This window comes from Canis lupus, chromosome 30 (genome assembly GCF_011100685.1).
Source record: "Canis lupus familiaris isolate Mischka breed German Shepherd chromosome 30, alternate assembly UU_Cfam_GSD_1.0, whole genome shotgun sequence".
Classification (NCBI taxonomy): Eukaryota; Metazoa; Chordata; class Mammalia; order Carnivora; family Canidae; genus Canis; species Canis lupus.
The window spans coordinates 24,407,536-24,434,936 of NC_049251.1; the positions used below are offsets into that span (position 1 = coordinate 24,407,536).

General features: G+C 44.9%; 1 protein-coding gene across 1 annotated transcript in view; it reads right to left on the minus strand.

Annotated features, from left to right (window-relative positions):
* The window catches only part of MYO1E (myosin IE), a 198,602-nt gene that overhangs the window by 19,538 nt on the left and 151,663 nt on the right, over positions 1–27,401 (minus strand). Inside the window, exons 18-25 of the mRNA XM_038580563.1 lie at positions 25,487–25,585; positions 17,461–17,605; positions 13,861–13,975; positions 13,486–13,655; positions 13,258–13,403; positions 5,981–6,127; positions 4,915–5,072; positions 2,341–2,433 (exon numbers count right to left, since the gene is read on the minus strand). Of these exons, the coding sequence (XP_038436491.1) occupies positions 2,341–2,433; positions 4,915–5,072; positions 5,981–6,127; positions 13,258–13,403; positions 13,486–13,655; positions 13,861–13,975; positions 17,461–17,605; positions 25,487–25,585 (1,073 nt within the window). The remainder of the gene's footprint in view (positions 1–2,340; positions 2,434–4,914; positions 5,073–5,980; positions 6,128–13,257; positions 13,404–13,485; positions 13,656–13,860; positions 13,976–17,460; positions 17,606–25,486; positions 25,586–27,401) is intronic.

Here is a 27,401-nt window from a genome sequence, read left to right on the forward strand (position 1 = left end):
ACTCACACGTGCTTGTTGAATCTGACATTAGAATCACCAGATGTTCAGGGTTTCAGAGCCCACATGCAAGGAAAGGTAAGCTTGCAATGAGTTGGCAGGCGCATTCTTAGATCTAAGAAAAATTATGAGGTTATGATTCAGGAGGGCTGGCAGGCAGCTGTTTAAACAGTTAGACATCATTTCAAGGGGTCAGCCTTAGGTGTCCTCTGCAGGAGCCCGCTGTGGGAGGTAGAGGGAGCACTCCACACAGGCAAGGGGAAATGTGGTCACTGGCTGGATCAATCAGCAGAGGGCAAGTTCTCTTCGCCAAACAACTGTTCCTAGTCAGGATCACATTATCTGGTAAGTAATGGAATATGGCGATGGGCTCCAAACCACAGGCCCTGGCTGAATGGGGCATTATCATTCCATTGTGTGTATGATCTCTTCTCCTCCCTTATCTCTTCTCCCACCGGCAGATCTGGGCAAGAATGCAGGAGAACAAGACCCCCCGAGGCACATTTGGGTGAACCTACCATAAAATCGCTTCCAGTGGAATTAAGAAAACACTCTTTGGTACAGATGGGACAATCCCTCCTTTATAAGAGGGAGTAGTTGGTCAGTTTTGGCTCTGCCTCCATTAGCTCTGTTGACCTTGAGCAAGATATGGGACCCTCGGGTGTGTCAGTTGCATGAAGGAAACGAGGAGTGTGGTGAGCACCTACTTGCTGCCAGGGTTGCCAAGGAGAAGGCCATACCAGAGAGGGTGAGCCCTAGGGCTGCAATAGTGGAAGTGGGAAGTTCATGGATGGGCCACTCCATGCTGCTCAGGACCCACTCACCCTTCATAAGTTCAGAAATTAATAATAAGCACTTAGAAACATTCAGGGCAGCTTCATAGACATTTTTCATGTCTTTTGAATCCAGCAAGAAATTTGGGCTTTTATATCTTGAATGCTTTTAAAATTCCATTCTTTGAGTAATTTTTATTACTTGCAAAATTATGGTTTGTGATGGGTTGAAAAAGAAAGAAATAAATTAAGAAATGAAAGAGAGAGAGGAAAGAAAAAGAACAACCAACCAACCTTGTTCCTTCACCACAAATAGTGTGAGAAAGGCTGATATAAGGGATTTGGGTCCAACTGCCTCATTTTATTGATGGAGAAACGGTCACGTAGAGAGGCTGGGAGCAGAGCTCAAGGTCAGGTATTTGGTCTAAGGCAACTTTGGCCAACCTAGCTGAGGCAAACGAGCTTTCCAGGTGGTCTGGCCAGGATCTTGCACAGGGGAGGGGTAGGGGGCCAGCACATCAGTAGTAACACAATCCTACAGTGGTTCTGTTAGGTTCCTTTGTGCTTGGATTTTCTTCAAGGGCGAGAGCAGAGGGGAGGAGAGAGAGCTCGGCCAGGCAGCATGGGGACTCCAAGAGAGATGAGAATTACTTTCTTACTTCTAGGCATGGGCGCTCATATTTTAGCACGCCAACGGTGAGATTCCAGAGCAGGAGACAAAAGAAATGCTTTTCACTGCTTACTTCAGGATTCCCTGGTCTGGGATGATTTGTGTTAAGTGTAGTCCTAAGATAACCCTCTCAGACCTAGACTCCTAAACTTATGACCACGAAATATTCTGGGGGCAGTTTCTTATTGGCTGAATTTTGTGAGCGATGGAAAAACATTTTGTGAATTTTGAGAGCGCTCTTAAAGCACTAAATGGATTTTTACAGGCCAAAAGGCTCGCCTTTACTCAGGCTTGGATTTGACTGACCCGCATGCTATATTTTTATCATAAAAAATGTGAAATATGAAACGTAAGGTCTAAAAGAATGTTTGTATCAATTTTGTAATTCTTTTAATTACTTTAGTTTTTGGAGCTGTTGTCCTAGAGCCGATCTGACTGAAAGTAAAAGTTTTCTACTTGTTCATTAAGGAATTAACTAGTTGCAAAATATCACTGATATTTGGCTGGAGCAGAGTGGTGGTGTCAGGGTTATAGCTGGCAAACTCCTGGCTCTGCAAAGGATGCATCCTACAGCCGAAAAGCTGACAACATTCTGGTTGCCAGGGACAAGGAGCACCTTTTTCTCTTACTGATGTAAGAAGCCTCTCCTAAGGGAGTAATACTGCTAGGTAATGAAATCCAGATCGTTAACTCAGTCACAGTTCAGTCTCACTAGCTCATCCTTCTGCATTTCGGAGTCCCAAGCAGGGCCATTGTGTTGGTAGAGGTACATCTGGCACTGATGGCTCTTGGCTGGCTGATATGTGTGCATTCACTTGCTTATGGGTTTCTTCCCAAATACATTTTGCAAGTCATGGGTTGTGATTAGTGGTCCTGTTCTACGGCATATGCTTGGTTTACCTGGAGGCGGGGGGGCAGCTCTCATTGGGTAGTTGGCATTTTGCGTCCCACTGGGATAACCTCTGTTTTGAATTGTGTTCCTTCTGGTAGGACCTGAAATAAACAAGTGAGGCAGAGTTAAAATCAGTACCACAGGTTGGTTTTATGGCTTCTGATGGGCTTTTTTTTGCTGATAGGAAACTTCTGAGAAGTGTGGAATCAGGTTCCAGCAGGATCTGCAGGAGGTTCCAGTGGAGGAGGGATATTTGGAGGAAGTACTGTCGTGGTGGCTATTGGATGGGAGGGGCTGGAAAATATGTCCATAGACCCGTGGTTTTGAATTATTAGAGGATGGCTTTAAAAAGAGATATTAACAATCTTACAAAAGCGTTTCTATCTTTGCAGGCTTTTGGAAGAGATACAGGGGGCATTTTAATGTTTGCACTTGTGTTCTTCACACAGCACAGAAGCTGCGCACATGTGTGACGTGGGTGCTGTGCATCACAGTCAGTGGCATGAAGCACATTTCAGCACTCACTGCACCTCTGCTTAGGTCAAGAGCCTTTCATGCGAGAGCTTGCATTTTGCAGTCTCCCGATTAAACAAAGGCTGCAAGCAGACTGTGCCCTTGACACAGACATGAGGAGTTAGAAAACAAGCTGGTGCTACACAGAACATCGCTGTGGGCCAGAATTAGGGCTGGGACGGCAGGAACTCTGCGAGGCGGATGACGTCGCTGCAGAGACATACATACTGGCAAAGGAAACAGATGACTAAAGCCTCAGGTAGGACATGAAGGAGGGTAGGATTAATCCAGCTGGAAGAGGGGTGCAGAGGGAATTCCTTGTAAAGAGAAGGGCTGAGGAATTAAGAGCAGAAAGTGACAATGTGTGAATCCCACAAAACGAAGGAGGTGGGTCTGGGGGCCCGGGGGTCTAGGGGCAAGAGAAAGCAGCCTGACGGGGGTTTCCCACTCAGCAGCCAGTCTCCTTCCCCCGCATGAAGATATAACAAAACACCGTATTAGACAACATTCCGTTCTGGGGCCTCCTGCACATTGTTCACACACACCCTGCTGGTTATCCCTGCTCTGAGCCCAGTGGACTGCTTCTCACTCGGGCCACGAGGCCTCTGCCTTCCAGTTGGGTTGGGCCAGCGGGAGGTACTGGCAGGAGACCCGAGTGGGAGAGGACAGAGGGGTTGGGGTATCTCTTCCACCTGCTTCCCGCCTGTGTTTCAGCTCCACTCTTTCCTCCCTCCGCCCCTTGAGGCTTAGGGGTAATAATGGGGTCCTGCTGTTCTTTGTTGCTAGTTACCTAACCCAGCCCCCTCTATACTTAAAAGGCTCTTCCAAACACTGCCCTCTGTTTTCGGCAAGTACCAGTGGATACGGATACGCAGACTTACACCAACATTTTCGGAGTGGCCGTTTGTGTGTGTTGTGTTAATGAGCTGTAGTATCTGCCAGCGTGTACCTTCACGGATAGATTTCATAAAGGCCTGTTTTATACTTAGCACACTCTTCTCTCACCATATATATAAAGTCTTTTTTTTTTTTTAAGATTTTTAAAAATTTATTTATTCATGAGAGAGAGAGGCAGAGACACAGGCAGAGGGAGAAGCAGGCTCCATGCAGGGAGCCTGATGCGGGATTTGAACCCCAGTCTCCAGGATCAAGCCCTGGGCGGAAGGCAGGCGCTAAACTGCTGAGCCCCCCGGGGATCCCTCTCTCACCATATACATGGCAAAGGTTTATAAGGATACCTACAGTTTCCGAAAACACAGCATATATGATTACGCTGTGCATTATACATTTAATTTTACAAATGCCACTAGTAAATAGAAAAGGAATCAAAGGTTCTTTGAAATAGAAAGGAATTAGAGCAGGGGAGGGGAGGGGTCCCTAGCGCTCACTCTCCGGTGTGGGTGGGAGCCACTGGCTTCCTGGCACAGTCACGCAGTGAAACCAGGCAGAGGGTTGGTGAGCGTGGTCAGTTTCTTTTCATTGATAGAAAAGATAAGGTTTGGGCAGCCCCAGTGGCCCAGCAGTTTAGCGCCGCCTTCAGCCCAGAGCCTGATCCTGGAGACCTGGGATCGAGTCCCACGTCGGGCTCCCTGCATGGAGCCTGCTTCTCCTTCTGCCTGTGCCTCTGCCTCTCTCTCTGTGTGTCTCTCATGAATAAATAAACAAAATCTTTAAAAAATAATAAAAGAAAAAAAAGAAAAGATAAGGTTTGCATTGCTGACAAGATCTGACTGGCATGGATGGGCTGGAACTCTGAAGCCGACCAACGGAAATATTTCAAACACAACAAATTCTGTAATGCCAGGGATCCTATAAGGAACTATCCAGTCATTCAGAGAGGCGTAACCTGCCCATTTGCCTCGGTGTTAGGTCAGTTGGAAATGCTTCTGTGGGGGGCTGAGCCCCGCGCGGGGAAGCGCTGGTGGTCCACCCCACCGATCCGCCACCCGCCACCCAGTGATCCGGGCACCCACCACCCACGGTGAGCGCCGGTGAGCAGGGCGGGGAGGGCCGGGCAGGGAGAGCCGGAAGCCAAGCAGCCGGCGGCCGCGGGGCCCGGGAACACTTACGGGAGTTCTTGGGCAGCCCCGGTCCGATGCTGACCTGCAGCACCTTGTTACTGGGCTTGAGGATGGCCAGGTCACCGAAGCCTTGGTGGAACTGCACTTGCCGGGAGCCCCCGGCACTCCAGGGACCCCAGTTCTCCTTTTTCAACTTGAGTTCAAGCCTGCGACAGGGACATTTGTTGGTAACGGGCAGGAGGGCACCAGGGAGGAACTGGTGCTCGCCCACCCCAGCACGGACCTCTGCTGCCGGCAAGTGTGCTGTAGAAGGTGGCCGGCCCGGGGCCTGGGAGCTGACGTGGGGCCCTGGGAGGGGGACAACATCCATGGCCTTGGCACAGCGGCATGGTGAGCCCCTGACCAGGGGCAGGAGCCTCTGGGCCCGGCCCCTGAGAGGAGCCGGCTGGCGAGGGAGGACCCCCAAGACAGGTGCCAGTGTCATTCTACCAGGTGACCTCAGAAGCACCTGCCCAGGGGACAGAAGGAAGGGGACACTTTCCAGGCCACACCTACTGTGGAGTGTCCTGTGTCTCTCTGATTTCACACAGTCTGTGTTTGTAGAGAATTGAGAGAAGCCAGACATGAGATAGCCCGCATCTCCCCGGCATAGAAAGTGGTTATTATTTAATTAAATTCTGTTCAACACTAGCAACCAAAATCCACATAGAAGGGAAGGTTACTCACAGCTCCAAAACTACCCAGCCAGTTTTTATTGGTCATACTGCCTATATGCCTACATGACACAATTCCATATTCTGCTCTTCTGACTTATTTTCTTAGGCCATAAGACCAAAAAAAAAATCTTCATTTTAAGTAGCTGTCCATATGACTTCACAGAAATGCAGAAGTGGCCTTTCAAGGTCTGTAACAGCCATCATGACTATCTTCTGCAGGCCCTGGGACTGTCTGGGGGTAAGTGGAGGCAGGCAGGGCTGGGCTTCTCTGAAGCCACTGCAGTCAGTCAGATCCCTGCCACCTCACAGGCCTCCCCTCCTGTCTGAACCCTCCTGTCCGAAACCCAGCAGAGGGATCAAGTTTGACTTGGAATTTTGGGCCTTAGGTCCCCACTTACGTGTTGCTAAATTTCAGAGGTAGTTGTTTCTGGGTTTTTTCCTCATAACGCTTTGCTAAGAGGCTCAAGAATTCAGTTTTGAAGACGGACTCAAGCAAACTGTCATACTCTTGCTCATGAAGAATGAAAATGTCATCCTGCATAGTACTGAAAAGAGATTGGGAAGACTTAATGAAAGTTGCACTTCTATATTCCATTTTTCACATCCTGTGAGATACTACTACATTTCTACAGTCTTTCTATAAGTGATCATCTTTAAAACAAAACACAACACCAATGTATTACGGTAATAAAATTGCCGGAATCCATTTATAACCCACCAAAAGCATAGTCAAAATAAATCTCCCACGTGACTTTTTAAAATTGGGAATTTAAGGATAATTTAGTCCATATTAAAAAAATAACTCACTTTTCAAATTCAACTTCTACATTCTTAAGACCCTAAAAATCCAAACATTACAAATAGAATGTTGGCTGGAAATGAACGATCCCACCTAAGTGCCAAGTTAGTAGAATTTACAATATAGTTGTAGCTGTTATAATATATGCTAACTTGAAGAATTGCAGCTCACTTATCAACAGGGAAGCCACCATCCTGGGCTTTGTATGTACTTATTAGGAATCTTTGGGTATTCAGGCCTCTGCTTAAACTGTGTGCCACATGCTGCTGAAAGTGCAAACACAGAAAATTGGCTACAGAGATGTTGTACAAGGCAGGTGGACCAACAGAAAGCAAGCAGAAGCTTCACCGTCAGGCTAATGAACTTCTCGGGGCAGGGAAAGAACACAGCGTTGCGGAAACTGTGTGTTTGGCTAGGGTAGGGCTGGTGACAAACTTGGGCCTGGAGGGAAGGGCATGTGAGGAGCTGCAAGAACAATGGAAGAGGCTAAGGCAAACCCAGTTCTGGGGGAAATGCCTCGTGGAACAGTAGAGGGGACTGATTAGACTCAGTTCCATGTCCAGGACCAGCTAGACTTCATGGAAACAACACACATATAATTGAGGCTTCTTATTCCCTATGTGATGTACAGCTCAGTTGAAGGAGGCCACCGATCCCAAAGGTTTCATAATATACACACTTACAACTATCTCCAAGCACCACCGTCAAATATGGACGACAACCCTCTGAAGAATGACATTTCATTAGGGATGGTGTTTTTCCAGGTATGAAAAGCAAAGTAAACCTGCTTCAATGAGTTGGCCACAGTAACATTTTAATCCTCCCAAGTGCAGGAAATGCCAACAGCATGGCTTTTTTTTTTTTTTTAAGATTTTATTTATTTATTCATGAGAGACACACAGAGAGAGGCAGAGACAGGCAGAGGGAGAAGCAGGAATCTGATGTGGGACTCAATCCCAGGACCCCCGGAACACGACCTGAGCCAAAGGCGTCTGACGTTCAATCACTGAGCCTCCCAGGTGCCCCACGAGTTTGTTTTCAAACTTCCCTACATCACGACTAGTTTTCTGTATACTCTTGTTATAGTTGGGATATAGGTTTTTCTGTCACAATGAAGACGCTGGCAACTGGTGGTTTAAACAACACTGAGTTTTTATCTCTTGTTACTCCATAGCATGTGTAAAAGCAATTCAGGGCCGACATGACCATGCTACACTGGCTGGGAGCCAGGCATCCATGGCATCCTTTTACACATGTGACCAGGAAGTTGTACAAGTCACTTCTGCTCACACCCCATTGGCCAGTGTCCTGTCCCATGGTTACTCCTACCTTGCAAGGAAGCCTGGGAAATGCAGTCTTTGGGCAAGCCATCAGCTCTTTGCATGGAAAGGACACAGTTGGTCCTGTAGGACAACTCACAGTCTCTACTACACCTCCTTGTTCATAACCTTTTCCAAATTAGGAATTGGAATATTTTCTTAAAAGTCCAAGAAGGTACCTCAGAGGGTATAGCCACAAAGCTATTATCAGCTTCCTATTTCTAGGCAGATGAAAACTCTGGAACTGTCTCAATCACTTCAATTGTAGTAAGTCAGAACTCTGAACAAAGGTACTTACATAAAAGATATTTGGAATTAATGAAATAAAATCCGAGCATCCCGGCATCCTAACCCAGGGGTAAGAAGACTGTTGCATGACGAAGAGAGTGCATGCAACAGGGAGAGAGTAAAACAAGAAGCCCCACTTTTCGGTGTGTGGAGTGAGGAACGAAACTCTTGTTTTAGTTGCTCGATGCAGAGTGCTCTGGGGCAGGTCTGGATGTGTCTGTTTGTCTGGCTGTACTTGAGACGGGACAGTGCTTATCCAACAGGGCTGAATGAACCCAACACGAGTAACCTTCAGTAGTTTAATGTACTGAGATTTATTAGGAGTTTCATTACCATAAAGAAGAGAAGCAAGCAGGCCAAATCTTTAGGGTCAATTATCAGCAGGAGTCTGGAAATGAGAAAGTGTCTGGACACTTTGACTTCAACCATCAAATTCAAAATCCCCTCCCCTCTGGTGACCCAGGCACGGGAGTCAGTGAAACCGTCTTCAGCCAGGCCTCTTTCCTCAGCCCACGCTCCAGGGTCTGAACACAAAGCTTTTACATTTATTTATTCTAAAAACTCAGACTTATCTTTGGACCTCACCCCTGTCTTATTCATATGCTCAAGCTACAATTCCTTACAGATGTTTGATGTAGTACCCCGTGTTGAAAGATTCTTTACTAGTCCTTGGGTTTGGCTCTCCACTCAAATTTTATCCCCTCATCTTTGTGGCTTATTGTTGTACTGCTGACAACACTAGAAAAATCTTGTTTCACTCCCTTAACCAATGTCTTTTTCACAAAAAGGTTAGTTACAAAATACTGAGTAAAGACTTAGTCTTTTTTTTTTCTCCTTAAGCTGAAAGGGCAATTTCTTAGGCCATCCCTGCCTTTATTTAAACCTTTTCAAAATGTTTTCCTAATTATGAAATATGCTCCTGTTAGCAAACTGGAAAGGACAGTGGTGGTTAAAGAAGAAAATAAACCTTACCCAGAAGTCTACCATTCAGAGAAACCAGGGGCACCAGTTTGGGTCCTACTTGATTTCTCTGAGAGTGTAGACATGTGCTGTGCCAGGTCTAAATAAGGGCCTCCTTGGGAAGGAGGTGAGAAGGCTCATTCCCACCTGTATCCTGTGTGCCACATGTCTACTTAGGTGTCTGCTCCCCTTTCCAGAATGAGAGGGAGGTCCCTATGGCGGTGACTATGTTCTGAGTCACCTTCAAACCTCAGAGCTGAACAGAAAGCAGGTGGTCAGTCCAAAAATGTTGGGCTTGCAGGTTCCCAAAGCTCAAAGGTCCCTTCAGGTAAAGATTTCAGTAATGCTTCAGGACAGCCAAGTAGTAGTGAAGTAGGCTGTTCTTACTGCCAAGTTTAGGCAATTAGGCAGTGAAACATTCTGGGCAGGTAGGAGACTGGATGGTACCAATCTCATGACCTACAATGCGAGAGCAAAGAACACAGGCTCTCTCACCTATGGCCACTGCTCCCGCAAACTGAGTTTCTCAAACAAGAGTGAAGCTAGCTCACTACTTGGTTAAGAAGCAGCTTTTGAAGGATCTTTCAAAAACTAATGGTCATCAGCCTTCGTGAGCAGACTCTCCAAGCCCCAGAAATCCAACATCTCAACTACTTGTTGGTATGCCATCTCCTGATATTCTTGCCAACTCCCCCATAAAGGCAGAAATGCAGGCATGGGTGTTTGATTGAAGTTGCATTCAGATAGGATTTTTCCTTTTCAAATTATTCTAGAGCTCCTTTGAGAAACTGTAGTCTTCCTATCTCCCTGAGCTGTTGGGCCTATCCTATACTTTTATTGTTAACTAAATTTTTAAGAAAAAGTTCAACGACAATTGAAAAGATTTTATTTATTTGAGAGAGAGAGAAAGTGTGTGTGTGTGTGTGTGAAAGAGAGAGAGAGAGAGAGCACGAGCAAGGGGAAGAGCAGAGGGAGAGAGAGAAGCAGACACCCACTAAGCAGGGAACTCAACTCAGGACTTGATCCCAGGACTCTGGGATCATGACCTGAGCCAAAAGCAGCAACTTAACCCACTGAGCCACCTAGATACCCCGAAATTTCAATGATAATTTGGTTAGATATATTTCAATCTATTTTTTATAAAGGTAGAAACTTCTAAAACTATGTCTACCAGGAGGATTAGGAAAAACTTTTACTACGGAAAATCTCAAATATTTTTTACAAGTATAACAGCAGAATGAACCTCCACTCGTTGGGAGGTTTCAACAATTATCAATCTACAGACAATCATATTTGTCTATACTCCTACTACCCCATTTCCACACACAAACTCGGTTATGTAAGAGCAAAGTATAAATATTATTTCATCCTTAGATGTTTTTTATTGTGTATCAAAGAAAGGCAAAGCCTCTTTATTTTATTTATTTTTTTAAAGCCTCTTTATTTTTTTTTAAGATTTTATTTTTAAGTAATCTCTACACCCAACGTGGGACTCAAACATACAACCCCAAGATCAAGAGTAGCATGCTCTACCAACTGAGCCAGTCAGGTGCCCCAGACAAAGCCTCTTTCGACAAAAATAACCACCATACCATGATCACACCTAAAGAAAGCAGCACTAAATCCTTCGTATTAAAATAGTCATGCTCTCATTTCCCAAAATGTCAGTTGGTTGTTTTCACATGGTTGGTTGGTGTGATTGGGAGCTGTGAGCCCATTCAGTTTTCACAGTGGTTGTAAGAGTTAGAGGTGGTCCAGAAGCCCGAGCTTGCAGGCACTGTGATGGTCTTCACTAGAAGAAGCCATTGGATGATCATTCCAGCCAGTAGTCAAGCACTAAGCCTCAGTTTTCAGCAAACATATACACGATACAACTTTTTCCCTGAATTACCAGACAAATATTAGAATCCTTCTCTATGCCAGTACTGAAATATTTTGAGAAGACACACACACACACACACACACACATTTGGTGGTCTGGTACCACAATCAATTTCTACTCTGGGTTTGATTCTGCGCATACCATCACCCATCTGGTTACATTCCTCACTTGGTTTAGATTACTGGCCTAACCCAGTGGATGAAGGAAACGAGGGAGCGGCATTAAATTCTGTGAGTGTGAGGCTCAGTAACTATAACATGCACAGATCACAAGTTACAATGACTCAGACTCTTTTCTTTCCAGAGAGAGCCAGAACAACTTTTAGCCTAAGTACCTCCTTTAATTACATCGTCTCGTAAGAAAGGCCATAAGGGAGCAAATGTCCAGACCATGAATACTCAAGAGGAAGCAAGAGGAAGGTGGTTTTACCAAGAGACACTGTATCCCCAGAGGCTGTGAGAGAAGACAAGACAAAAGGAAAAGATTTGAGTGGGGATATCCCACACCTTGATAAATCGCAAGGACTAGACAAAAAAGATGGCATCAGAGTGGCTGATACAAATGCAGACATAGGATTATTTATGATCAAGCACTGCTTGAGTGGTCTGAAGGTTATGCACAGGCCTGGGCATTAATAACACGGGAAGAATAATAACCACTCTCAGAGCAATGAGCACATATGCCCGGGAGCTACGATTCCCTGGCGCTCAGCCACAGCTTCCTGTCAAGAGCGCGCAGCATGTTTCGGCTAACCCCGCTTAGCTCAGGTGTAGCTGGTCCCCATGCAAGAAAAAAGGAAGCTTTCGGTTGGGTTCCTGGGAACAAAAAGGGCAGCCTCAGAGCCCGGCTAGCCAAGAAGTGTGGCCAGCACCTGCCCAGCTCAGGTTGTGACCCAGCTGGTGAGCTGAATGCTCAGGAAGACTTCCTGAAACCACCTGACTCAGAAAGCAGGAGGCAACCAATTCCCAACTTCCTATAGATTATCAAAGATTAGCTGAGGTTCAGCTTTTTTTCCCAAAAGCCGTGGGGGTTCAAAATCAGGGGGGTTCAAGACCAAAAGGAAGAGAAAGAGAGAAAGGAAAAAAAAATCTAGATCATAGACACATGTAACAAGCAAACACAAACCTTTTGGTGTCTGATGTCTAAAGTGGGTTCTTAAAACAAACATGAAACGTGACAGGGCCTAGAGCTCTTCCTTGAAATCCGGGGCATTGAGGCCCATCTGAGGTGAGGCTACGAAAAGGCTGCGGATGGACTCATCTGCTTGCAAGTTTTACCACATCCTCAGCTGAAATGTTTTAAACACTTAACCTCACAGCACCACCTGGCCCTTTATCAGGAAAACTGGGAACAGAGAGAATCAGAAACCACAGGGACACAGGCAAGAATGGACACAACTCACAATCTGTTTTGGATTAGACACTGGAGCCAGGATTCCCGGCCTGGTAGGTCGGACGCCTGAGCACACAAAACCCTGGCTTTTTCCTGAGAGCAGCAGTTTTGTCTTCCATGTGGAATAAGAGTTGAGAGGTGTTCCAATTCCAGAAAGACATGTTCATAAGCGACCAGAACATCACTAGCTACCTTTGAGACAACGGCGGCCCGCAGCTTGCCCCGATAGAAGCAACAATCTCCTCAGAAGGATCCAGGGATGCAACTAACTCAGCGGGAAGCTACTGAGCTCAACAGGGCCTTTCTTCCTCTTTCCTCAGCCTTCTGTGGACTGGGAGGATTTCCTCTCATCAGAGGGAAATTAGTCTGGAAGATCTGAGCATGGGAGGATTTAGGAAGTCTCCTCACACATACAAGCCCCTCTGCCAAAAGAAAGCCAGAGTGTTGACAGGAAGAGGCAGGGCCGCTGCCTGTGAACTTGGGGTTGAAGGGAGCATTTGGCAATGACTCCAGGGCTACAAATTATGGGGACCATTTGTACTCTCTCCATGCACGAATAGGCCAAAAGGAACTTAAGGCGTCCAAAGAAACCTCCCTCTCAGCACAATCCATGGTCACCGCAAACTAAAAAGCAATACTGATGAGCGAATAGCTACCTCTGCTTGGGCCTTTGCTAGTGAAATGGGTCAGGTCTTCGACATGGGTGAGGTGGGCTTGGGGGTCAGGACTGTGGGACAGGACAGGACCCCAGTCAGAGCCGGTATACTCAGTTTCAAATAGCAGGTTTCCCCCTCACACTTTATGAGAATAAGGGATCCCAGCACCCCCTTGACTAGTGGAGCTGGCCAGGAGGCCACTGCTTGGAATCTCACTCCTGAGACCTATGAAGGTCTATGAAGCGGAAGCTTGGTTCTCTTCACCATGATTTTGACAACTGGGGAAGCCAGCCAGGCCTTTATCCAGCCTGCGTTTGGAAGGGCGGACGGTGACGACGAGGAGAGTCAGGCAGCCCCGCCTCCGACACTTGCCACGCACCTGAGGGACACAGACAAGATTCTCTCCATCTCGATTTTCCGCTTCAGCACCTCCTTCACCAGGCCTTTGTCTGGGCCCTGTTTGACCTTCTCTCGTCCAATTAAGTACAAGCACTTTGGAGTAAGAAGCAAGTCTCGCTTTACACCCTGTAAGGAGAGGGGCTGTAAGAAGGTGCATAGACGTGTCAAAGTGCAACTGTCTCCACGGTGCGCCGTGCCCAGTGTGTACCTTGAACCTCCTGTCATACTTGGTCACCGTGTCTGCAAAATCGATCTTCTCCCTCTTCCCCACAAACTGCTGGAGTTCCGGGTGCTCTTCCATCCCGATATAATCCCCAATGAAGTTCCTGTTAATACTGTTTCTCCTTCTCTCCTTCTTGTTCAACAGGAGGTCTGAGGCTAGGATAACCGGAAGGATAGAGAAGACGGGAAGGTCAGGTACCCCAAAAAGAGGAGGGAAAGTATGTGGGAAAACACAGAGAAACGCATGCAAGCTTTTTAACGTGTGACATTATATGCAGAGTAAGGTGAACTGTCACTTCATCCACGCTCAAAATTATTCTCGAGATTTGTTAAATGCATGAAACAAAAACAACCAAAATACCTTCTTCTCTCATTTGCACGTATTTCTTCCGGGCCACAAACTTTCTCCATGATTTCTGTATCACCCGAGCATACCCATCATACTTCCTCTCTCTCATTTCTTCTAGAAGAAATAGCTGTGAATATAAAGAAGGCAAATGTGAGCCAATACCTAAGACCCGGACATCATTTTCTTTGGTTATTTCAAGACATTCAGTTTTTAGTCAAAGACATAACATGGGAAGCAGCTTCTCAGACTCATGAACAAAAGTGAAAACATGATTCCTGGGGCATATTGTTTATAATCACTAGAACGTCCTTATCTCTCTGTTTTCTTCCTTTAATAAAAAACATAATGGGAAATAGCTGTATCTGAGCGTCAGTTGGACCCTGATAATGTCTGCCCTGCCTTGCTCATAATCTGTGCAAATCAAATGAATGATTCACCATTTATCCACTGGTTCCCTGCCTCGATCCCAAGAGGATATTAGCTAGCTAGATGAAACGAGTTGGAGGAGGCTGTTGTTTACTGCTGCGTGTCGCCTCTTAACAGGGTTTCCAGCTTCTGTAGGAGCAGAGCTTGTGCTGCTGTGGAAAGAGGGCTGCCCTACTTTCAGTTCCATAAAACCATAGACGTCCTGCTGCACAGATTCTCCAAGGACTCATTGGGCCAGAGGATAATAACCAGAGCAATTGGAGCTGGACTTAAGATGTGCGATTAACAGACGTGGGTTCACCAAGAGGGACTCAGACTGTTTTGTTTAAGGGTCCATATCAGACACTGGCAGGTCTTGAGACCCAGGCCATTTTGATAGTCCTGACTGCTCCGCCCAACTCAATGGAGCTCTGAAAGAATGAAGATGATAGCAAATAGCGGTCACGTGCCAAGTGCCCGCAATGGCTCAAGAATCATTCTAGAATACATTATTTCATTCAGCACATCAGCAACACACAGGCCACATATTCCTGTTATCTCCATTTCACAGATGAGAAGATTGGAACTAGGGTTGGGTGGGTCCAGAAAGTGAACTAAGGTCTTCCAGGCCCTGCCAGGCTCTTCTCACTTTGACACACAAATCTTTCTCGGTCAATCTGCATTTGATCAACTCATGAAACGGTGGGAAACTTTCTCATCCACCTAGGAAGTGGTTTTCGCGACTGTCTAGGAAACAAAATAAAATGTACCAATAAAAACAAGTAAAGATGACAAGTCAGTGCAGAAATGTTTCAGAAGTAAACAAGTGAATTTGGTTTGAAGGCAGCCAGGCATGATCTGTTGTCTCTGTTTATCTGGGTCTGTACTCAGAAGCCACATCTGTCCCTTCCTGTCACTCAACTCCTGCTTCTCACAGCCCCAGCTGTGCAAAAACATCTCAAACTCAAAAGGGAAGGGGCTGCTTCATTCTGCAGCCTTCAGTGCCATACACAACAGGCGCAAGGAGTGTATTTCTAAAACCAAGAGGAATACATGGTTTCACATTTGGACAGAATGTTTCAAATCTCAGCCCTGTGGTTGCCTGTTTGAAGAATATTCGTTGGTCTTTCTTATCTTTTGTGTTGGGTTTCTGAGTAAGCCTTGTTTTCCTCGTTCCCAGAACTATTTTGGGAGTGTCACAGAAAATACACTTGTGACTCAGAAAGCAGGAGGCAACCAATTCCCAACTTCCTATAGATTATCAAAGATTAGCTGAGGTTCAGCTTTTTTTCCCAAAAGCCGTGGGGGTTCAAAATCAGGGGGGTTCAAGACCAAAAGGAAGAGAAAGAGAGAAAGGAAAAAAAAATCTAGATCATAGACACATGTAACAAGCAAACACAAACCTTTTGGTGTCTGATGTCTAAAGTGGGTTCTTAAAACAAATAGGTTATTTTGTGTAGTCAGCACATTTACCATAAAAGTCAAGACAAAGTCACAATGTAGATTTTTTAAAAGCCAGTTTTTGTAAAAGTATTTGCAGTGTCAGTGCTCGATGTGGACGGAGAAATGATGGGGGAGGGGAGAGAGTGTATGTGAAGGCGCGTGCACGTGTTTACATGCGTGCGTGTGTAAAAAGATGGGGAAAAGGAAAATCAAGTGATGGTAATAAAACATTTGGGAGGAAGACAAGGAAAAGCAAAACCCAAAATAAACCTTGGTTTTGGAAGTAAAACCCCACAGCTCAACTAAATCAGAAAAAAAAAAAAAGTATGAAAAATATTGAGGCTGTTCTAATTATATGTGAAAATCAGGCAAGACAAAAAAGTAAAAACGGGTATAAAACAACAGAGGAGTTCTGCATTGTACTGATAAATCACTCCATCCCATTTTAGAAAGAACAGGAACTGCTCTGTGGGTTGCTTAATGGTGTATGACACAACATTTTCATTTTATATTTGGAAATGAAATTGCTGTGAAGCTACAAATAACTCCAAGTGGAAAATGCTACCACAAACTTTTCATAAACGGGTTCTATTGATGTGTGCCACTTATTTATTTAATAATTTTTATGGTTCTTAAAGCCATTCAGTGACAGCCATTAACAGTTGTAGGTCTCAGGCTGATCCTCGGAGGCAGAACAGTGGCCGAGGGGCCCATTCTAGAGGAGAGAACTCACTGCAAGACCAGGATTTGCCTCAAGTTCAAGTGTTTCCACTATCACCCACGCTGTCAGTTCTCATGTTATTTCCCCTTGATCTGATGACTAATTTTGCTAAGTGCACCATAGACTCTTGAAATGGAGTCTTGTGATTGTTCAAGGAACCTCAGAAAATGATGATGCCTAACCTTGGTTAATGCCAGAAGTTTCTCCATCTTAAAAAGTAATGTCTCCATTCCATAGCCCCATAGCCCCATTCATAATGGGGCAGAAGGACTGACAGGTTCTGCTCTAAGGAATTCAACTTAGAAACTGAGAGAAATTTCCTACAGACATTCGTTAGGCTCATAGAGACCCCCCTCCCCATCAGGAAAAGATAAAGAAGTTCTTCCGATTAATCTGTGGAGGTCTAATAAGTTTGTGAATTGTAAAATGTATGTGTGACTCTCTTACTGGGAAATATTTGTGTTCCATGAACCCAGAGATTTCTCCTCCTTCCCTCCAAAATTATTTCCAGGTTCCTTCACGGTCTTCAAGATATAGTTCTGAGACTTCCCACCCCGAACTCTGTTCTACCTGCAAGGAGGAAGCCTGTGCCCGTGTGTAAGTGGCCTGTTAGTGTCACCCAAGTGACGATGTGAGGTTACCCAAGCCTTCTTTATGAGACAAAGAAGTCGTTTTAGCTTAGACTCTACTGGACACTATAAATAACTGGAGGCTCCTGCTTTGAGCCACTTTCTGTGCAAGGCTCTGAGTACATAATGGCATATTAAAGGGACAGGAGTCCCTGACCTTGAGAGCATGACCATGTAATGAGAGAGAGACAAGAAGAAAGAAAAGAAAACTATTCTGTGATGACTTCTTTTCATACTCCCTGAGCAATCGGAAGGCCATAAGGAGCAGGGATGTGGGGAGTGACCTACATGGGGGCAGGGGACAGGAACTCAAGGTGGGAAAAGGAAGCCAGACGCATGGGGAACGGGCAGCAGAGGTGCTGCAGGGAGACAGGGGAGGCACCCAGGAAGCGAGCGGGGCAGCCGTGCACTCACAGACTCCGGGGCTTTGATGAACACTTTGCTCCTCCCAAGCTGGAACTGGTCGCTGTCCATGTTGACGGACTGCAGCAAGTGGAGGACACCCTGTTTCTCGTCCCCTCGCCACGAGGGCCAGGTGGCTTTGGTCAGAATGGCATACCTGTGAGGACAACAGGGGAGAGAAGGATCAGACTCACTCTGGACTACCCACCAGAGGCACCTGGAGCTGTCGGGTCCCAGAGATCCGCTCACCTCTGTTCTAGGGCTGAGGGATGGAGCCCGACAGTGGCAAAACCCCACTGGGCCTAGTATTCCCATTTCGGAGCATCCCTCCTCCCTATACCCCGTCCGACTGCTTCCATGTCAACATCCCATGAAAATCTGCTTTTCCTTTCTATCGCCATCTAAAAATAGCACTCCTGAAGGTGGCCAATGACAATCTTTGGGCAAAACCAAACATTCTTTCTCTATAGTGATTTCCCTTGATTTCTTTAGCACGCTTAAGTTAATGCAAAGAGTTTCATAACTCTTTATGAAGAGTTTGTCTCTTATGTTTGTTTAAGATTTTCTTTATTTATTCATGAGAGACACGGAGAGAGAGAGGCAGAGACAAAGGAAGAGGGAGAAGCAGGCTCCCCTGCAGGGAGCCCAATGTGGGACTCGATCCCAGGACCCCAGGATCACAACCTGAGCTGAAGGCAGATGCTCAACCACTGAGCCACCCAGGCGCCCCAAGCAGCAGTTATTACTAAGCATCAACTTTCACCTTCGGAATTCTGTGTAATTTTGAGTCATGAGGCCCCGGTGATGCAGTCCTTGGCTCTTCTCTCTACATTCTCTCCTGTTCCCTGTGTTCCTGGAAGGACGGCCTCTTCTTCATGCCCACTAAACCTTCCAACTTCACAGCCTTGCCCATGCCCTTCCCTCTACTGGGTGTGCCATTCTGCAAATGCCTCATGTGGCTGGCTCCAGTGCAGGGGGACTGCCCTTCAGTGACACTTCCAGAGGGACATTTTTGGACTACCCAAGCAAAAATTGCTGCCCCTCTTCTATTTTATCTCATAGAAAATAATATTTTTCCTTGAGAGCATATATCATCACTCGTAATTATATTCATATTTGCAGTTACTTAATTTGTGCCTCCTCCATGAGGACGAGAGCTCCACACGTGGATGCCACACCCGAATAGTTCATATTACCCATCTAGCACCTTCCCAATGTCTGGGGCTCAGTGGTAATGAGCAATCGTCCTACATCTATGGGATGCTCTCTCTGCATCGAGTGCTGTTCCTGGAGCTTCAGATGTATGGTCTCATTTTCTCCTTACAGCCACCTGATTAGTTTGGTCTTAGCATTTTGCCGAGTTGGACACAGAGGCAAATAGAGACTCACCTAGGGTTACTTAGCTGGCAACTGTCAGAGCTGAGATTTGAACCCCAGTCTGCTTCTTTAATCATAACACTACATAGGAGCCATGGATTGGCTTACCCGTAAGCATTTCTTTTAAAGACCATATGGTTGGGTGGCTTAGGTCATGGTCCTGGGATCTGGGGATCGAGTCCCGCATTGGTTCCCATGGGGAGCCTGCTTCTCCCTCCGCCTATGTCTCTGCCTCTTTCTGTGTCTCTCATGAATAAATAAATAAAATATTTTTTTTTTAAAAAAAGACTACACAGTCTACTACACATCTATACTACAAACATTGTAATAACGCAAGAGACTGACCTACGACGGATGGGAAGCACACTAAAGATGTCAAATACAGAAGGTCCCAAAGACTCAAGGTGGCAGGAAGGAGAGGGAGGGAGGAGAAATCAGAGAAGAGTGTAGAAGAGAAATTGGAGGGCAAAGCCTCTGCACAGGCACATCCAGAACACAGTCAATGAATGGGCTCCGGGCCTCTAGAGAAGCCAGGCCCTTTGTTCCCAGAAGCTACTATCAGGATTAGACTGACTTATGGTATCTAAGGAAGAAAAGAGAAGGGAATCTTGGTAAGAAAAGCGGCCATGTCTTCAGGATCCAGAGCTCACTGAGAGGACAGGAACAGGTTATTGCCCTTAGGGTTGGCTGTATGGGACTAAAGTGATTCTAGGGACTCTCTCTGTTCCTCCCAAATATCCACATCTTGCCTGATAATGTCTTTAAATGTCTTGAAGAAGCAAATCCTCCCATTCCTTAATTAGAGATAAAAAGTTTAAAAATGAAAATACCTAGGTGAAGCCACACATCTGCATGAATATATTTCATATGTGGTAAAATGAAGTCAAACAAATGAAGCCACATACCCATGACTGATAGCAGAGCCTTTCTAGATGCCACTCTGGAACCCAGTGAGCAAGCAGGAATGTACTGGGAATCTAAATGGATGAGGGAATGACCCAGCAATTACACTACAGGGTATTTACCCCAAAGACACAGATGTAGTGAAATGACGGGACACCTGCACCCCAACGTTATAGCAGTAATGTCCACAATAGCTAAACTGTGGCAGGAACTGAGATGTCCTTCTACAGATGAAAGGATAAGGAAGATGTAGTCCATTTATACACAATGGAATATTACTTAGCCATCAAAAAGGATGAATACCTACTGTTTACATCAATGTGGATGGAACTGGAGGGTATTACACTGAGTGAAATAAGTCAATCGGAGAAAGATAATCATCATATGGTTTCACTTGTATGTGGAATATAAGAAATAGTGAAAGGGACTGTAAGAGAAGAGAGGAAACTGAGTGGGAAGTGGGGAAATTAGAGAGGAAGACGAACCATGGGAGACTCCTAACTCTGGGAGGCAAAGGGTTGCAGAGGGGGTGGAAGGTGGGGGGATGGGGTGACTGGGTGATGGGCACTAAGGAGGGCACTTGATGGGATGAGCACTGGGTGTTATACTGTATGTTTGCAAACTGAATTTAAATAAAATAAATACAAATAAAAATAAAATAAATGGATGAGGGAGAAAAATTCCTGCAGGCTATGGGAGAGAAAGAAAAACCCAGGCCCCCAAGGTGATAAGTCTCTAAGAGTCCAAAGCTGCCTGGCGCCATCTAATCAAAGTTCTAAAGGGAAGTATCCATATTGTGCAACCGCAAATGGGTAGCTCTTTGCAATTCACATGCTCCCACCCCTATTAAAATAATGCTGCCTTTCTCATTTGATTTTTTTATAGTAAGGAAATTGTTTTGCAGAGACTTTCTCTCCCTTTTCCTGATAGGGCTTCTAACATGTCTGGGCAAGACATGGGGTTTGCATGGCATTTCCAGGGCCCTCTGACTGTGGACCATGGCAGTGGTCACCTAGCTTTCAAGAAGCCTGATGTGCCCTCCTCACTTCCTTTTGTATTTGTTGGAGAGACCAGGGCACAATTCTAGCATAAGGCTCTCCTACTAAGTAAGCATCCCCAGTTTACTCGTCCTTCTCTGGGATACGGGGCTGGTAACAGGTGGCACGAGGCCATGGTATGCTGCCTAAGTGGTGCCTGCGATAATTTTGGAGAGCTGAGGATCAGAGCTTACATTCCTCTCATCAAGCATTTTCAGTTTAAGACCAAGCTATGCCAATATTTCATCTCAAGGCCTGTGCACTGGCTGCTCTCTTCGGCTCTGACTGCGGGCTGTTTGTTATCTCAGATGACCAATCAATGTTTCCTCCTCAGAGGAAATGCCACCCAGACCCCAGTGACCTCTAGATGCTGGCACTGGAGTTGAGGATGTTTCCAACATCCAAGGACACCAAAGTCTTGGCAGCTAGTAGGACACCCTTGACACTCCACAGTTTCCTGAACCTTCTTTTCTTTCTTTTCCCTTGCCCAGGATATGGCTTGACTTTCCTCACAAATGTCCCTTTCCCCCTGCCCCTACCATTCTGAGAGGCTGAGTCAAGGTCAAAGGAAGGATGTTTGTGAGGAGTATAAATGGTGCCCTAAGATAAATTTCAGAAAGCTCTTATGTTCCTACCAGATTTTTTTTCTTAAGAATCAGGACCCACATTTGGGCTTATTTTTCCAGCCATGGTAAGGGGCACATGGTACTTAGCTCAAAAAGTTGTTTTCTAAGAATTAGCAGATATTCTCTCATTCCAAGACCCAAAGTGGCTGCCATTTCTAATAGCTTTTTAGCACTTTCTAAAGATAGGAAAGGAGTAGTGGGGGTGGTGAATAGGGTGTTCTTCTGAAGGTGGGGCAGGGTTTATATCAAGAGCACATGGCCCACCAGGAGGGATATTAAGGCATCTTTTGATTTTTAGTCTCCAATTCTTAGTCAAGAGGGATGGTTTTGATAAACATAAAGGATTTTTCACAGAGGAAATGAACACACACAAAGGCCCATTTCCCATTTGTTAGGCCTACCCTTTAAGCTCTAGGTTGTGTGTGAACCACCGCTGTTAGACCTGTGGGCTTCCCTCAAAGGGTGGGGTGTAGGAGGCATGCACACCAGTCATGGTGGGTATGAATACATCCTTTTCCTTCAGGGTAGGTACTTTCTTACTCTGCAGGCTTTGTACAGATATCTAGAAAGCAACTTTATAAACAAAGCCTTTTTTCTCAGCCATGAGGAATAGAGGTATGACATGGTTCAAGTACTCACAGAGGATTATGGGATAAGATCAGGGTCTCAGACTCACACATCTTGCAGAAAACAGCACTGTCTCTGGAGAAATATTCCTGGCCCATGGACATAGATGGCCTTCTAGCCATTTCTGAGTACTTTTTATTGAAAAATTTTCTTCCAAGCTTTATTTTTATTACTCTCCTAGCATTCTCAAACCAAAAGAGATATGACATCACAAGAGCCTGCTCTAAGACAGGACTGCCCATTTGTCTCTTCTGAAAGGAAAAGCACACACAGCAGGGGGGCTAGAGGGGAGACATCCAAGGATAGAATCACTTCAGTGAAAGCCCCTCAACATAAAAGGGCTAACTAACAGAGATTCACTACATGTTTCCTCTGTGTCAGGCACTGAAGAAAGTCCCGTGCGTGTGGTCAGGATGACCCTCAACAGAGGTCCAGATATTATAACCAACAAGGTCACTTCACAGCTCAACTACGGAGCTCCTGCAAACATGTAACACAACCTGCTCAGGGTGGCTCAGATGTTCCTGCCAGGGGAACCAGGATTGCCTGCTCTCCCCAGTGAGGAGGTTCTCAGCATTGCTTCTGGAAGTCAAGTTTGATGGCTAGTCTTTTTCAAACCCAGTGCAGGGTCTGAATTCATGACCCTGAGATCATGACCTGAGCTGAGATCAAGCAAGAGTCGGATGCTTAACTGACTGAGCCAACCGGTGGGGGGGGGGGGGGGGGGGGTGCAATGGCTTGCCTGTTTGTAAATAATTTGGAAGGAAGGAGGTCTTTCAGAACTGGTTTCTCCAAAACCCAAACAACAAACAAAACACCCACAAAAAAAGCCGAGTTTAAATTTTAAAAAAATATCTGATCAGTTTTCAATTTTTTTTTTTTTTAGAGTTTTTATTTATTTATTCATGAGAGACACAGAAAGAGAGAGAGAGAGGCAGAGACACAGGCAGAGGGAGAAGCAGGCCCCACGCAGGGAGCCTGATGTGGGATTCGATCCTGGGTCTCCAGGATCACACCCTGGGCTGAAGGCGGCGCTAAACCACCCGGGCTGCCCTGATCAGTTCTCAATTGTAATGTCAACTGGAGAGGCTGTGCACTTTAAAGTTTTCAAATACAGGAAAAAATATTGAAGGAGGATAAAATTATGAATGCTTTGGAATTGTTGAGGGCAGGCCTTTCTGAATTAGGGAAAGACCGAGGGAACACCTTTCATTCACTGTTTTCTGAATTTAATTTTTTTCTCTTAATTAAAAAAGGGTATTTTTCAAACATGCAGTTTTACAAAAACATTAATGATTAAGCCGTAGTTCTCAACTGGCTTTGACTCCTCCCGCTCCCTCCTGGGCAGGGGACATTAAGCAATGTCTGGATACACTTTTGGTTGTCATGACTCAGGAGGGATAGAGGCTTGTAGGTAGAGCCCAAGGAGACTGCTAAGCATCCCACCATGCACAAGATGGCCCCGCGACAAAGACTCATCCGGCCCCAAATGTCAATAGCTGAGGTTGAGAAGTCCCATTCTAGCTCGTGTTATCGATCTGTTTAAAGGAGAGTGAAGTCTTTCATAATTAACATCTCGGTTGTTCATCAGCAAATGTTTGCTGCTATAGTCATGCAAGAACTTGACAGATTTATTTTCTCAACTTCCTAACTACCTCTTTCGGTACAGTTCTGCTTCCACTATACACGGAGTGGCCCCTTTAATCAATTCAGAGAGCCATGAGAGTAGACTTTATACCTAATCTAGACTGTCTTCCAAATTATCAGGGATCTTGACTGTGTGGAGACAGAGTCCATGGGGCTTTATTGTATAGAATGATCCACTCATTTGTAAGCCTCTCTGGACCTTCCACATCAGTGACCTTCCACATATGACAACCCACACTGGTAACTGGTAGGCTGGCCATTCCAATCTCAGGACACAAGAAATAAGAACAGTCTTAAATGAAACACTAGCTCATTAGAATTACTGTATTTCAAAAACCATAATGAAGCTCTTCTTCAGCCTGCTACCTCTTTGTTATATGAAATTTGAATTAAAAAAAACTCTTACATCCTATTCCTATATCTATAGCAGAAAGACATAATTATTATCTGATTAATATGCTAAATATGTCTTCCTTCTCTCTTGATGGAAAGTAAATAGACATAGAAAATATAGTGGGACCCTATTAACTTAGAATTGTTAAAAGAAGTGAAAACTGTACTATTTGAAGGATTAAATTTTATCCTTTTCAAAAAGACAAAATAAGAGAAATTTAAGTACAGGTCTTGCCAAATATACTTTAATGGAAATGTGAAAATCAGTTTAAGTTTATACATGGGCTATACAAAAATTTTGAGGTAAAATATTTTAAGCTTATTTTCTTAAGTAGGCTAAATATTTTCCTTAAATCATCTTCATACTATTAATTTGGTCAGTTAAACCTTCCTGTGTCACAATTACCATGATTTCCTGAACTTATGTGTTATACTAAGCAGACCAAATACTGTGGCTACTGACTTATTCTACAATAAACAAGGGTAAAAAGAATTCTGTTACAACTTAATAAAAAAGGAAAAATAGCTCGATTTAAAAATGGGGAAAGGAGCTGAACAGACATTTCTCTAATGGTCAATAAGCTCATGAAATATGCTTAACATCATTTCCCATTAGAGAAATGAAATCAAAACCACAAAATACCACTTCACTCCCACTAGGATGGGTGTAATCAAAGTCAGATACTAGCAAGTGTTGGCAAGGACACAGATATACTGGAACCTTCAAATGCTGCTGGTAGGGGCATAAAATGGTAGAGTCACTCTGGAAACCAATCTTGCAATTCATCAAAAAGGCTAAACAGTAACCATCAGACCCAGTAATTCTATTTTTAGGTAAGCACCCAAGAGAAATAAAAACTATGCCTATACAAAAATGTGTATGTGAATGTTGACAGCAGCATTCTTTGTTATTCAAAATAGCCAAAAAGTGGAAACAACTGATGCCTATCAGCCAGCTGATGGACGAACAAGTAAAATGTAATACATTGCAGTATCAGTGCAAATACGTAGTACCAGGAAGGATTAGGAATGAAGTGCGGATACACACACTACAGCCTGGATGACCCATAAAAACATTATGCTAACTGAAAGAAACCAGACACAAAGGACACATATCATGTGATTCTATTTCTACGCAATGCCCAGAATAAGGCAATATTTTGAAATTCTTTCTATAGAAACAGAAAGAAGTGTCCTAGGGAGGAAGGCGGGGGAAGAATTGGGGTTTGGTGACTAGGGAGGTGGGGTTTCTTTTCGGCGTGATGAAAATGTTCTCAAACTAGCTGTGGTGATGGATGCACAACTCTACGAATATATGAAAAGCCGATGAATTGTATACTTAAAAGAAATGAATGCTACGGTAAGTGAGGTATATGTCAATAAACCCTTTTAAAGCCAAAAAAGAGTCCAGAGTCACCAGTTTCTTACCTCTGCAGGAATTTTTGGAAAATGCGCCGATAAGCGTAACCAGCTCTTCTCACTCGGATGTTTTCTTTCAGACCCAGGTACTCTACTTGATGCTTCACCCTATAAATGAGAAAATAGAGCCAGGATATTATTGGATACTTCCTGTGCCTTGTTCTCTTAGCCACTATCTCCTCAAACCCCCGGTTGTAAGCAGTAGGACACATTAAGAAGACTATATTTTAGGAGTGTCATCTTATGCAAATAGACTAGGTGGGATGCTGCCCAATTCATGAATCACTGAATAAAGCCAATCCAATCTTTAAATGTACTCAGTTGAATTTACACACACACACACACACACACACACACACACACATTTATAAAGACTATAGGGGCGCCTGGGTGCCTCAGTCTTGGTTAAGCATCTGGCTCTTGATTTTGGCTTGGGTCATGATCTCAGGGTTGTGAGATTAAGCCCTGTATGGGGCTCCTTGCTGGGTGTGGAGCCTGGCACTTGATATTCTCTCCCTCTCCCTCTGCCCTTCCCTCCTCCCTGTCTAAAGAACAAATAAACTATAGAGTGTTCAGAGTCTGAGCTGACCCTCGGGTTATATAATATTAATTAAAAAAATATTTTGTTGTGGAATCCAGCAATTACAGAAGACTTTATATATCTATCTAAAAAAATAGTAAAACCAACAAACAAAAACAAAACAAAAACAAACAAAAAAAATAGTAAAACAGAAAGCCATAGGCCCATCATTGAGATTATGAACAAAAGTATCAGTTTTTTAAAAGACTAAAGGAAAGAACTTTTATTTTTTTTTTAATTTTTATTTATTTATGATAGTCACAGAGAGAGAGAGAGAGAGAGAGGCAGAGACACAGGCAGAAGCAGGCTCCATGCAGGGAGCCCGACGTGGGATTCGATCCCGGGTCTCCAGGATCGCGCCCTGGGCCAAAGGCAGGCGCCAAACCGCTGCGCCAACCAGGGATCCCGGAAAGAACTTTTTTTTTTTTTTTTTTTTCGGAAAGAACTTTTAACCTTGGAATTACACTACAGCTATTTTTGTACTCAACCTTAATTTAATAGCGACTCTAGACCTAAGGAGATTACACAACTAAGCTTTTCAAATACAGCATAAAAAAGGGCATATAAAATGATTAATTTCAATACCTAAATTTAAAATGTTCTAATAGGAGCACCCGGGTTGCTCAGTGGTTGAGTGTCAGCCTGTGGCTCAGGGCATGATCCCGGGGTCCTGGGATCGAGTCCCACATCGGGCTCCCCACGGGGAGCCTGCTTCTCCCTCTGCCTGTGTCTCTGCCTCTTTGTCTTTCTCAGGAATAAATAGTAAAGTCTTAAAAAAAGTGAAATGCCTTAATAGCATACCTAAATTATAGTTTTGGTTTTATTATTATTTTTTAAGATTTTACTTATTTGAGAAAGAGACCGAGACAACAACAGAGATAGTGAGAAGGAGCAGAGCTGGGGATGTGAGGAAGAAGCAGGGTTCCTGCTGAGTAGGGAGCCATCCCAGGGGCTTGAGGATGGGATGCTGGGGTCATGACCTGAGCCAAAGGCAGATGCTTAGCTGACTCAGCCACCCAGGTGCCCCAGTTTGGGTTGGTTTTTATGACGGTAAACAACTGTCAGTAGATTTTGGAAAATGGATGCTGGTCCTACTAGCTTGTGTTCTCACATAGGATTTTATTAACAGAGAAAATGCCTCTGGCTCCTGCCCCTTGGGGAGTCTAGTTTAGGAGGCCTGGTAGGTCTGGAGTGGCACAGACACGTGAACTGCGAAAATGCCTCAGCCCTTCCTGAGAAGCAAAGTGTTGGGAAAGCCGAGAGGCAGATCCTGGGCACTGGCCTCCGACTGTCCCCTGGGGAGGTCAGTGGGGTCTTTGCTTACATTATGCAGGATGGTTGAAT